Source organism: Engystomops pustulosus, chromosome 3 (genome assembly GCF_040894005.1).
Source record: "Engystomops pustulosus chromosome 3, aEngPut4.maternal, whole genome shotgun sequence".
NCBI classification, from domain to species: domain Eukaryota; kingdom Metazoa; phylum Chordata; class Amphibia; order Anura; family Leptodactylidae; genus Engystomops; species Engystomops pustulosus.
In genome coordinates, this window is record NC_092413.1 from 22,715,465 (window position 1) to 22,730,660 (window position 15,196).

Here is a 15,196-nt window from a genome sequence, read left to right on the forward strand (position 1 = left end):
AGGGAGAGCCTCATTAACCACAGCTAACAAGGCGTGCAGATGTCCAGCCTGGCCACTGGGCCTTAGCAGGATGTCCCCTTAATGAGGGGGGGGGGGGTCAGCAGACTCATCAAATATTCAAATTGACTCCCCCACCAGGAACTGCTAAATTTTCGGTTTCATTTATGTCAAGGGATAAAGTTTAAACAAGTTTGGATTGTGTTTGGTAAATAGCTGACAATGACTGGAGACTGAGAGCAAGGCTGGGAGGTTTAACCCCTTACCCACCACAGGAGGCTGGCTAGGGGGGGGGGGGGTTTGAGGGGGTTAAAGGTTTCTTTTACCGTCAACATAATTATGTTTTCACGGGATTAATGGAGAAAAATGTGCAATATGATGGGACATTCTGGAGTTGGTGACAAAATTACTTGGAGCAGCAGGATGTCCTCATGACTTGTCACTCAGGGGAAGGGGATTCATTGTGATATCAGCTTTTGTCTATGGAGTCTTAAGAAATACACCAGCTTCAGCAGAATATAGTCACTATGTATCTATCTTATATATATATATATATATATATATATGTCTTCTGGAGAAGAGAGAAAATGTCTGATTTAGTGATGGCAAATGGTTTAGATGGGTGCAAGAGGTAGGTGACTTCTGGGGGCACCTATATAATGAGAAGATCTAGTTCTGTGGCCATTGATATTCTGCCATCTATCTATTTGTGTAATACTGAAGATACATAGTTTACATATTAGATGTTCCATATTATTAATAGATAGATAAAAGATACATGTTATACATGAAATATGACGAATAGACAAATAGATGGTGGATATTGTAGTTTAAGGATAAATAGATAGTTTACAAAATTATATTGTAGATTATATATATATATAATGATAGATATTGTAAATTAAATATACTAGATATATACTTTACATACTTTACATAATAGATATTGAAGATTATGGATAGATAGATAGATAGATAGATAGATAGATAGATAGATAGATAGATAGATAGATTGCACATGAAAGATAATTGATAGATACTTTACATAACATATATTGTAGATTATGGATAGATAGATGTTGTAAATGAAATATATTCTATACGTTACATAATAGATATAGTAGATTATGGATATATGATTCATAAATAGATGGAGTAAAATACAAATAAATGAGAAATAAAGAAGTAATGAAGAATACATAGATCGATAAGGTTTCTGTATAGTGCTGGGTTAGGGATTCACACCAGTAACACATGGCAAGAGTTACATTAAACCCTGCTACACAGTGAAACTCAGCACTGCTTCATCTATCTATACTCTATATCTATCTATATATTTCCCTTTCTCACTCATATCATCATCTATTTTGTATTTATAAAAACGATACTGTAATACATGAACTTGTACTGGCTACACAATAATCACATCCAGAATATACTATTCTGAAATAATATTACATATTAAAAGCATTAAAAAAAAAAAAACGAAGAAAAGCTTACAAGGTCTGAGAGTTGTAGAGAGAATTAGACCCTGGAAATGCAGCATGACTTCTCCACATAATGAACAGATAGAAGAATAGAAAACATGGTATTCTGAGCTGTGGTACCTTCAGCTTTGCATCCTCATGCCCCTGTGCCAGCTTCATGTGCCTCTCTCCCAGGGCTGGCTCAGTGGCACACACCATGCACCCAGCCCAGCACAAAGACAAGACTTGATGTTAGGAAATCCTGTGCTCAGCACCTGCAGCCTAACTGCACATTAATCCCTCAGTCTCTGTGTCCATTGCATTTAACCCCTAAAGTGCCTGATCCTTCCCATCCTTCTTGCTGGATTATTATGTCTCCCCTTGACCCTCATCTAGAATAACAAAACCAGCAGAAAGGTCATCCCCAGCCCTGGAAGAATCTGCTCTAATGATATAAGGCAGGGGAGAAGGGCTTGTAAAACTTACAGGATCCGGAAAGGCTTTGCAGAGGAGTGTGCTGCTCTGTGCAGAGCTCTTGTCTCCCTGCTGATGGCTGCAGAGCCCCAGACCTCTCTCCCAGCTCTACATCTCAGACTGGGACTAGAAGTCCCTTCCATTGACACTTTCCAGCCAGCAGCTGCAGACACCCCTGGCCCCAGCACACAAAGATGCAGCCAACAATCCCCTGCTTGTACATAAGAATGTGTCCCCCTTATACACAGTCCCTGCATCATAGGATATAAGCATAAGCATCACATACTACTCCTACATCCTTGAAATAGAAAAGGTAATCAGCATGTTAATGCACTTAATCATTCATATCCATTCAATGTATGGAGCCATGGGGAGGATGTGATTCATGTAAGAGTCACAGTACAAGGAGCTCAGTGTAACTACATAGACTGTATGTGAATCTATTATACAGCTACAGAGTCTACATGTGAGTATAAGACCAGCACTACATGCACTGTATATCAATCTATCATAACAACTATTATATAAAGAGAGACTGCATGGGAATGGATTGTATATAAACACAATACAACAGTTACATAGACTGTATATGGACAAAGTACATCAACCAATTATACAGACCGGATACGTATATAAAACACCAACTACAGAAATTGTATATGAATATAATACTCTAGCTACATTACATACATATGACTATCATACACTAGCTATATAGACTGCATATGGATATAATACATCGACTATACAGACTGAATACACATAAAATATTCCAAATATAGAAATTGTATATGAATATAATGCTTCAGCTACACAGAATACATATGACCATCATACACTGTATATGAATATAACACATCAACTATAGAAAATGTATATGATTATTATACACCAGCTACACAGGCTCTAAATGAATGAAAACTGTATATGAATATAATACTCCTGCTAAACAGAATGTACATTACTAGAATGCACTAGATATATAAATTGGATATGAATATAAAACACTTACATGGGCTGTATATATATATAATAAACCAGCTACACAGACTGTATATTAATTTAACACACTGGCAATTTAGATGGTATATTGATATAATACACCTACTATACAGACTGTATATGAATATAATACACCACCTATACAGACTGCATATTAATTTAACACACCTGCAATTTAGATGGTATATGGATATAATACAGCTATTATACAGACTGTATATGAGTATAATACAGCTATTATACAGACTGTATATGAGTATAATACACCAGCTATACAGACTGTATATGAATATAATACACCAGATATACAGACTGTATATGAGTATAATACAACAGCTATACAGACTGTATATAAATATAATACACCAGATATACAGATTGGATATGAGTATAATACACCAGCTATACAGACTGTATATAAATATAATACACCAGATATACAGATTGGATATGAGTATAATACACCAGCTATACAGATATATATGAGTATAATACACCATAATACACCAACTACATGGACTATATATGAATATAATACACCAGAAATGTAGATTGTATATGGATATAATACACCAACTCTACAGACTCTATATGAATATAAAACCCTAGCAATGTACATTGTATATTAAATTCATACACTAGCTCCCTACACAGTAAATAAGTGTAATACACCAGCTCCATAAACTATGAACATGAATACAATACACCAGATGCACAGTCTATCTAACCAGCAGCACACACTGCACTAGTAAATAATACACCTATATCACACCAGCTAGGTGTCCTACGCATATATTAATAAAGTGCATCAACTAAATGCTGATATAATACACCAAATGTACAGACACTATACATGAATATATTTATACTACTACAATTGCAAAAAAAATATTTAATGAACAAACTGCACGAAGTGTGTAGCTATACCAGCTTCACAGATATACAAAATGTGTAGGTAGTGTATTTTATATATGTATTCAGTCTGTGCAGTAGGTGTATCATTTATTCACACAATCTGTGTATTCTAGGTATACTGTAACATTTGTATACAGCCTGTGCAATATATATATATATATATATATATATATATATATATATATATATATATATATATTAATTACATATAAGGTCTGTCTAGTTGACACAGTTACAGATGATGGAATATACACTGTACACATATACCACATCAGATTGTATACAGTATAACACACAATTCATAATACTTGTCATACATCATAACATATCATGTATATTCACTGTAATACTAAACACTATCCACCAAAATACTGGATATGTAAATATTTCTTACAGGACATAACACATAATAAATTACTATACAAGATTATCTATACAAAACCTACTTCATATTATATTTTGTTAATTTAGGATAGTACAGTGATTATGCACTAAATATTGCATAGATTTGTACATGTACTACAGATACTCTGGATATGGATATAATCCATCACCTGCATGGACTATATACTATTGCACTACAGTAGGTATATAGAGTGTACATAAATACGAATGTAGAAATGCGAGTGTACATACTTTTGGTGTGTATGTATAACTGTGTGTGTGTTTATGTGTGAGTGTGTGTGTATGAATGATGGTGTATATACCATTGTATGTGTGTGTATGATAGTGTTTATGTATGTATGTATGATTGTATGCATGTAGTAGGTATGTATGTATGTATGTATATATGTATGGTTGTGTGTAATTATTTGTGTATGCATTATTGTATGCATGTATGATGATGGGTATGTGTGTGTATAAGTATTTATGTATGTGTGATTGTGTGTGTATTAATGTATTGGTGTATAAGTATGTGTATGTAATATTGTGTTTATGTATGTATGTATGATTATATGCATGTAGTAGGCATGGATGTATGCATGATTGTGTGTATGTGTGTATTTGTATAAGTTATTGTGTATGTATGATTGTGTGTGTATGATTGTATGGGAGTATAAGTTTGTGTATGTAAGATTTTGTTTATGTATGTGTGAATGTATGTATGATTGTATACATGTAGTCGGTATGGGTGTATACATAATGTGTATGTGTGTGTTTGTATAAGTAATTGTGTATGTATGATTGTGTGTGTATGATTGTATTGGTGTATAAGTGTGTGTAAGATTTATATATTATTTATGTATGAATGTATGTATGTATGCATGCACTAGGCATGTATGTAAGTATGTATGTATGTTTGTGTGTGTGTTTATAAGTATTTGTGTATGTATGATTGAATGTATGTATGATAGTGTGTATGTGTTTGTGTATGAGTATAAGTATTTGTGTATGTATGATTGTGTGTATGTATGAATGTATGGGTATATAAGTGTGTGTCTGCACTTTGTACACAATTCACACTCAGGGAGTAATCCTATAGTGTTTCCTGTCCCCTATTGTGCATATGTAGCCCCCAATAAAGGGGCACTCCACCTACTCCCCCCTCAGATCCCATGTAAAGGGTCATTTCACCCTGTGTCCAGCATGGGCATTGTTGTGTGCTCTCTGCATTGATACTAGCAGTAGTTGGGGCTCTACACTTGCCCCTAGATCTCCATCGGAATGCAGAAAGGATCTTTAAGAAAAAACTTTGAATTCCTGACTGATTTTTCTTGTAGGAAGGAGCTTAGGATAATTATTTCAGCTTTACTGAGGGCAGATTAGCACAAGTCTGGCTGCAGCGTTTCAATACGCGTTGTACATGCCCTTACAATGTGCCCATTGTCTGCTACTGTGTGTGAACCCATTCAATATATACACTTTTTAACACCAAGCAAAGTCCTGTCTAAATATACACAGTAAGGCTGGAAAGACTGCCATGACCCGTACAAATCTGTGTAAATCATACTGCCATAGCGGCACACACCTACCACTGCTACCACCTGCACAACCCCATGCTGGAGACAGCTTCTGCACTATATGTATACAATATGCAACATATGTGCAACCAAAATATCATCAATACTTACTATACAAGATATAGAAGACTAAAATTGGCAATATTTTTTAAACAGTTTAATTATAGGAGTAATTTGAGCTTTTATATGCATATACTCATGCATACATGTATACACATATAGTCATACACACACATAACTAATCATAAACACACAGACACACACAGATACATACATTCATACACAAACATATATATATAGTCCTACACACATATGCATAAAGTCACACACATATACATGCACACACACATATATACATAGTCATACACAAACATATACATACAGTCATGCACATATATGCATAAAGTAATTAACACACCTATACATAGAGTCATGCACACATATGCATAAAGTTATTAACACACCTATATACACAGTCACACACACATACACACATACATGATCATACATATACATGATCATACATATACATACAGTCATACACACACATATACATACAGTCCTGCATAAACATATGCATACAGTCATGCACATATATGCATAAAGTTATTAACACACCTATACATAGAGTCATACACACATATGCATAAAGTTATTAACACACCTATATACACAGTCACATACACACACATACATGATCATACATATACATGATCATACATATAAACACAGTCATACACAAATGTATACATAGAGTCATGCATAAACATATACATAGAGTCATGCACATTTATTCATAAAATCATAAATACACATATAGATACATTAATGAACACAAATCTTATATATATATATATATATATATACAATCATTTACACACATCAAAACACACATATATATATGGTCAAACTGATAAAAAAAAATGCATAGAGCTATAAAAACACAAAGTAAAACGCAATCACACACACACATTCATACAAAAAAAAAAATAAATAAAAGTGTACACCTATCACACAAATACACAGAAACCGGCACACACACAGATGTATACTCAATTAAAAATAAAATACACACATGTACCCACATTCATTCATAACATGTTCACAAACAAACTCTAATTTTTTTTTTTATACTTTATAAATGAGAAGTAAAGTTCAGAAGCTGCTGAGAATTTGCTTTCTTACACAATGTTTCCAAAGTAGAAGGAAAGTTTGTGAAGTCCTTGAGACTACAACCCCCCCAGGTAGTTGTGCTGTGGGCGAGGAAGGGGTTAAGCGGTGTGAAGTTGCAGCAGCAGCAGTGCCAGGTACAGGGAGCAGCCTCTGCTAAGGTCACAGCAGTGTGAGGATGTCTCTAATGATCTCATCTCTCCTTTCTTCCCTGCACTATTAGTGCTCACATGGGCAGAATGAAGTGAAACTACGTGCAAATCATGTGTAAATTGTCTCAGTCAGAAGCCCCTTTATTCCAACGTGTAGCCCATTTACTCCCTATACCCCCCACCCCTCCTGATCCCCCCCTTCCCCCCCATATCTCCTTTAGCTCCACAATAATATTCCACCCACTAATTGCTCATCCCATTCAGCAATCACATTATTTGATCCCTTATTTAGGGGAAGGGGAGTAACAGATTAGATAAAGCTCCAGCACCAGCACCAGCACCAGCACTAGAAGCAGCAGAAGGAGCTGCAGCAGCACCTCCTCCCTCCCTCCCTCTCTCTGTGCTCTGCCCTTCCCTCCTCCCTCCCTCCTCCCTCCCTCATTTTAGGGGAAGTGGTGGCTGGCATGACGTTGGAGAACATGATTGGCACACTTGACAGTGATTGGCAGCGTTGCTATGGGGACCTTAGAACGACACCTTGTAGACCAATAGAAAAGGGATACAATGTTTCAATGCTGCACTCAGTGTGGAGATATGATGAGGCCGGTGTCATTATCAGGAGGCTGCTGCTGCTGATGAGTGCTGCTGCTGCTCAGAGCTTGAATGTTTCTTTTTTATTTATTGTTATTGTTGTTCTTCTTATTCTTTCACTTCCTCTTTCTCCTTCTTCTTCTTCTCTGTGGTCTCCAGCCTGCTCTGCGGTCATTCCATGGTGTTCAGGTCTCCTCTAGAGCTCTATCCCACCCACTTCTTCCTACCAAACTTCAGCAGTGAGCGCTCCCTGCTCCTGGCCACCACCAGCAGCAGCTCCAGAGCCCCCGAAGAGTTGTCCATGTTCCAGTTGCCCACCCTCAACTTCTCCCCGGAGCAAGTGGCCAGCGTATGTGAGACGCTGGAGGAGACAGGGGACATTGAGAGGCTGGGGAGATTCCTATGGTCCCTACCTGTGGCCCCTGGCGCCTGTGAGGCCATCAACAAGCATGAGTCCATCCTCAGAGCCAGGGCGGTGGTGGCTTTCCATACAGGCAACTTCAGAGACCTCTACCACATCCTGGAGAACCACAAGTTCACTAAGGAGTCCCATGGAAAGCTGCAGGCCATGTGGCTGGAAGCCCACTATCAGGAGGCTGAGAAACTCAGGGGGCGCCCCCTAGGACCCGTTGATAAATACAGGGTGAGGAAGAAGTTTCCTCTGCCCAGGACCATCTGGGATGGAGAACAGAAAACCCATTGCTTCAAGGAGAGGACTCGCAGCCTCCTAAGGGAATGGTATCTACAGGACCCGTACCCCAATCCCAGCAAGAAAAGGGAACTGGCCCAGGCCACTGGACTCACACCCACCCAGGTGGGCAACTGGTTCAAAAACCGAAGGCAAAGAGACAGGGCAGCAGCAGCTAAAAACAGGTCAGTGCCCAGCAAAATTATCCTGCTACAGACCAACACTTCCTGCACTCAACTCATACTGCCAGGTCACCTCTAGATAAATGCATATAATGTACATACAATCGTACAAAATAGCATAATACTAGTAGCAACTAGTAAACTTAGGGGGATTTATAAAATAAGAAAGTTTTATGTGTGTACATATGTATATAAATGCAATTGTAGGAGAGATGAGTTAGATTTTTTGGCACATCTATCTATCTATCTATCTATCTATCTCTAATAGATATCTATTTATATCAATGTATCTAATTGACACCTTTCAATTATCAATCTATCCATCTTTTAACTATCCATCTCTAATATATATCTATCCATCTCACATTTATCTATCTGTCTCTAATTATCAATATATCTCATTCCTATCTATCCATTATTTTTCTATCCATCTCTAACCATTCATTCCATATCTATATAGGCATCTCATATATATCTCCTTGTCTTCAACGTATCTATATAAAACAATTTAAAAATACACTAAATAATAATAATAACAATAATAATAAATTAACAATCATTGCCCTAAAATTTAAGTTAATTTACTCATTAAATAAACTATAACTGAGAACTCAAATTTGGAATATGCATATAATGTGCATTTTAGCTAATAAAATTTACTTGTAACCTTATCTAAACATTAGACAATCCTAGTGACATTTGAAGAATGCTATGCAATCTGTTTTATGAATGTATATTTCTAAAGATATATAAATATGATGGATAAATATTGATAAATATAGAAAATAATGATAATATTTTAGAATAGTGATAATGGTGATTTTAGTAACTGCATTTCCCCATGTGCTGTGATGTTTACATAGATATGTAGATAGATATGATATGGTATGATATAGAAGATAGGTAGATAGATAGATAGATAGATAGATAGATAGATAGATAGATAGATAGATAGATAGATAGATAGATAGATAGATAGATAGATAGAATATGCATAGGTGATTGACCTGAATTTTGGAGCATTATGGACCCTTCTTAAATAAGTAGCTTCTTCTTCAGGCAGGTCCTGATTTCCATTCAATTAACACAGCAGTGTGTAAACAGACGTGCAGCCCATCCATTGTCTTGTGAAATTCATTACATGATGTCACTGGCAGAAGCCTCCTCATTTCTACACTCACACAAATTGTTTACCTCTTTCCAATTTTTTGTTAGGGGGTCAAATTAGGGAATTACAGCGGCTAGGCTTAAATGGTAAACAGGGCTGGCTGCAGGGGGCTATTGTCAGCACTGGGGCTATTGACAGAGCCATTATAACATTACACAACGTATATATTCACATCCATGGATAGATAGATAGATAGATAGATAGATAGATAGATAGATAGATAGATAGATAGATAGATAGATAGATAGATAGATAGATAGATAGATAGATAGATATGAGATAGATAGATAGATAGATAGATATGGATCGGTAGATAAAATAATATATATGACTACCAGCTACTATGACTATGACCCCTGCAGCAATGTTACGATTAGTTTTATTCATAACTAATTACTAATAACCTTTTTTTCTACAACCTTTAGAAAAAAAATCAAACCCTACATATTAAAACTTTGCCTAAAAAAAAAGTCATAAATATTTGAAAATATGCTATAAATAAAATTCCATTCTCACATTACAGCCTTTGGCAAACAGGGACACGTCTCTTGATCAGAGTTTATGTTATACTTTGTATCACTATTAATTGTTGCTGCTTCTACGTTATTTTATATGTTATTTTTCTATGATTTGTGCACATAGATTGCAGTGAGTGTATTATTTTACATAACTCGTCAGGGCTTGGGCAGATCATCCCAGCATATATAGTTTTATTTTTTATTTAAGGTGAAATGTCAGGTTTAAGTGGTATATAATGTATATATTGTATAGGGAGACACTTGCGATTTGCAAAAAGAGTAATGATACTATACAATGTGGTTCAGGATCAGCTCAGCGAAACCTACTACTCGCGTGTGCAGCAAAAAAGTTATAAATGAGAGCTAAAAATATTGTTTACTTTTTCAGTGTTTATTTTTTTTATTGTACATTCGGAATCTTATATATAGGAAATAGAAAGGGAGAAAAGCAATGAAAAATGCAAAAACTGTTGGTGCATGTGGAGTAGGGAGGAGTGGTGCAAGGAAATACTATAGGAAATAATATAAATGAATAAGATAATATTAAAATATTAGATATATATATAATATAGATTTTAGAAATAGTAATAACATAATAAATGCATGACGATATTTAGACGATATTGGAATATATTTTTACATTTAAATCTGCTGAACTAGCAGAAAATCTACACTTTATACGCGCATTATAAATACATATCCTATTATTAGAGCCTGTGCTGATCATATATGTGTGTGTCTACATGATCAGGTGCATATGATGTCACATGTATGTAAAATGATATGGAGGTATAACCACCCTCATATACATGAATATCTCTAGTTATGTATGCACATAACTACAAGTATATCTGCACATCTACACATGTGTATATATATATATATATATATATATATATATATATATATATATATATATATATATATATATATATATCAGATACACAGTCGTGATGATATTACATCTCGCACATTATACATGCGAGTATACAGTGGTCTTCAATTCGTGTACATCTGTGATGGGCACAGTCATAATCTATATAATATTATACATCTATATTATACATCTATAACATATATACTTGATCTATATCATGCACAGTACAATATATATGTTTATATTCTTAACATATGTCACATAGAAGTAGTAAGCTATGAGTCTTGGGTAGATACATGTAAATAACATATTATACATATATATTATATAAGCTGGTCGCCTAGTTCACTGTGTATAATTGACATATTCCATCCATATAATAAATAGGGTGATCATGTGATACACGTATGCTCTAAATGTATGATATCTGGGTGTAGATCATTAACATTTTATACATATATGATATTTAGGATGATCATACATGTAGAAAATAAATGCATGATACTTGAGTGTAAATAATTGACATATAACACATATATAATATTTAGGGTGATCATACAATGCATGCACGATATAAATGCATGATACTTTACTATATATACTTTATATAAATGACATACATATAAGAACAGAAGGGTAATCATACAATTCATGTATTTTAAACAATACCAAAACTTCGGTGTAATTAATGACACATATAATATATAGGATGATCATATAGGGCATAGGTGATATAAATACACGATAGTGTCTATAACTGCCATATAATACATGTATAATATATAGGATAATCATATAGTGCATGTACATACATATATAACATATAACACATAACATATGTGTAATATACATGCATGATACTGTATTGTATATAACTGACATAAAATACATTTATAACATATTGTATGATCATAGAGAGAATGCACCATATAAACGCATTATACATAACTGTCATATAATACATATATAACATATAGAACATGTGTAATATAAATGCATGATAGTTTCCTGTCTATAACTGCCATATAATACATATATAACATATAGGATGATCATATAGTGCATGTACATATTAAATGCATGATAATAAACTGACATAACATACATATATAACATATAAGACATGTGTAATATAAATGCATGATAGTTTCCTGTCTATAACTGACATATAATACATATATAACATTTAGGGCATGTGTAATATTAATGCATGATAGTCTCCTGTCTATAATTGACATATAATACATATATAACATATAGGATGATCATATAGAGCATGCACTATATGAATGCATTATACTTAACTGCCATGTAATACATATATAACATAAAGAACATGTGTAATATAAATGCATGACAGTTTCCTGTCTATAAGTGACATATAATACATATATAACATATATGATGATCATATAGAGCATGTACTATATAAATGCACGTTACTTTTCTGTATACATATATAACATATAGGGTGGTCATGTGATGCATATATAAAATCAATCCCTAATACTTGAGTGTGTAGATTTGTCATCTATACGTAACATATATGTTGATTAGTCCTGTACTGAAATGATGGATGTGTAATTTATGGAGTACAGTATGTTATAGGAGGGATATACAGTGTAAGGTGCCCTATGCATTGTGGCATTGGGGCATTCTAGTGTATTGTGCCAGCTACAATTTGCAACTATTCACCCTGATTATTTTGTGGTGTCCCCCCTTCCCCCTCTCTAGGCTCCAGCACCAGTCTATCGGACAGAGTGGCATGAGGTCGTTGGCAGAGCCCGGCTGCCCCACACACAGCTCTGCAGAGTCTCCTTCCACAGCTGCTGCCAGTCCCACAACCAGTGTGTCCAGCCTGGCAGAGAGAGCTGAGACTGGCACCTCCATCCTGTCTGTCACCTCCAGTGATTCGGAATGTGATGTATGATAGAGACACATAGAGCCAGCTGAACTGAACTGATGATGGAGCTGGACTTCCAAGGACTGGCACACAACAAGGTGGCACCTATAGACTTCTGCAGGAACAAGCACAGCCACTTGCATGTAACATTTGTATGTGGGGACCTTAACCTACACACAAGTCCAATCCTAAAACCTACCCAGGACCTAAACCCACCAAGAGGAGCAACTCACATGCCCACCCTATGCCCCCTATTATTATTATTATTATTATTATTATTTCCCACCCTCCCCCTCCGCCATGATGGTTTTTACTCCTTTATTTGTTGTGTCCAGCAGACAATCAATCAATGAATCATCTTCTGATACTGAGCACCTTCCTCCTCACCCTCTGTCACTGCCTGTGTGGGTTTCTGGTTATTGTGGAAAAAAAGAAAAAAAGCAAAAAAAAAAAAAAAGAAATAGTTTATGACTGTAACAGATTTTTATTTTTATTTCAAGATTTTATATGAATTATGTATATGTCAATGATGAGGCCACTCCCAGCTGTAATATAATAATATGTGTAGTATATAATGCCTGTATATAATATGGAGAATCCTCCTTCTTAATATTTGACCTCCCCGATCACTGATCTCTGTCTCTCTCACCCCTTCTCCTGCTCTTCCTCTCATGTTCTGTCTCTCTCATAACTTTCTGACTTTCGCTCTCACACACTCTCTTACTGTCTCTTACATCTCTCTCCTTTATGTCACTCTTTTGTCGCTCTCTCTGTTCTCTCCAACCTTTATTATCTCTCTTTTTTACTTGTTTTTCTCCCTTTATCTCCTCTCTCTATTTCTGTCTCTTTCGGTCACAGTCTCTCTGTTTCCTTCCCATATGTATCTCTCTTCCTCACTCATTTTTGCTGCTGTCTATTCCTTCCTCTCTGTCTCTTTATGGAACTATCTCTATTCTATCTTTTTCTTGCTGTTAATTCTTTTTTATACTGTTTCTGTTTTTTTTTTCAGTTTGTCTTCGGATTCTGCCGCTATGTGTCTCTTTCTTACCTCTGTCAATTCATATTTCTCTTCCTTTTACTTTCTTCTCCCTTTTTGTGCCATGTCTGTCTCTTTCCTCATTTTCTGTCTCTCTTTCGGATTCTGTCGCATATGTGTCTCTCTTCTTACTTCTGTCCATTCTTCGGCCACTCTCTCTATTTCTGTATTTATCTCTTTGTCTCTCTCTTCTTTTTACTTTTTTTCCTTGTTTTTCACTCTTTTTTTTGCTATTTCTTCTTTTCTGTGTCTCTTCTCTTCTATCTCTTTTTTTTTCTGTAGAGTGCCCTCTCTCATCATCTACCTGTCTCTCCTGTCCCTTTTACTGTGTCTGTCGACTCTTATTCTCTCCTTTTTCTTTCCCTGTGTCTGCCCTCTCTCATCATCTACTTGTCTCTCCTGTCCCTTTCTCCGTGTTTCTTCTTATTCTCTCTCTGATTGTCTCTTTCTCTCTCTTGCGTCTTATTCTTTCTCTACAAGTCCCTCTCTCTGCGTCTGTCTCTCTGTAGGTGACTCTCTCTCGTCCTCTCCCTCCTCGGTCACACTTTCATCAGTCAGAGGTTCCCGAGGGTTCTCGGGCCGTAGGGAAGCCTGTGTGATTGCTCTGACTGTGACCCCTTCTACAAGAGCGTGTTACCCCTGTCTCTCCGTGTTATTACTGACACTCTCTCTATATATGTACATCGATACAGTATTCATACTTTCTTATCTATATCCAGCTATGTCCGTGTTTTATACTGAACCCCCACAAATATAAAGAACTTTTCTTCTCTTCCCTGAATTGCACTTTTTTTTCTGAGTGTTTTTTTTTGGAGCATGGTGGGCACCAATTACAGGGTTAATCTCTATAGGAGTGTTGCAATGTATAGCAATATATGTGTGTCTTTCAAGTTTTTTAAAGTGTATACAGGAAGCGTTGCTATATATATATATAATATGGGTCTTGAAATAACAGATGTGTATGGGAAGTGTGGGTGTCGATCCTGCAGAGTTATTATAATCTGATTACTTGCATTACAATCTACAGTATTCAGAAGTCCGTGCATATATAACGATCCTGCACCCCTCACCACCATCCCCATATAACAATCCTGCA

The 15,196-nt window shown here is 35.7% G+C and overlaps 1 protein-coding gene across 1 annotated transcript; it reads left to right on the forward strand.

Moving 5' to 3' along the window:
* The first annotated feature begins 7,568 nt into the window (after positions 1-7,568).
* Positions 7,569-14,881, forward strand: SIX3 (SIX homeobox 3). Its single transcript, XM_072140283.1, has 2 exons — positions 7,569-8,601; positions 12,896-14,881. Exons 1-2 carry the CDS (start codon positions 7,907-7,909, stop codon positions 13,089-13,091), a joined length of 891 nt encoding a protein of 296 aa, XP_071996384.1. The 5' UTR covers positions 7,569-7,906; the 3' UTR covers positions 13,092-14,881.
* Positions 14,882-15,196: the final 315 nt, after the last annotated feature.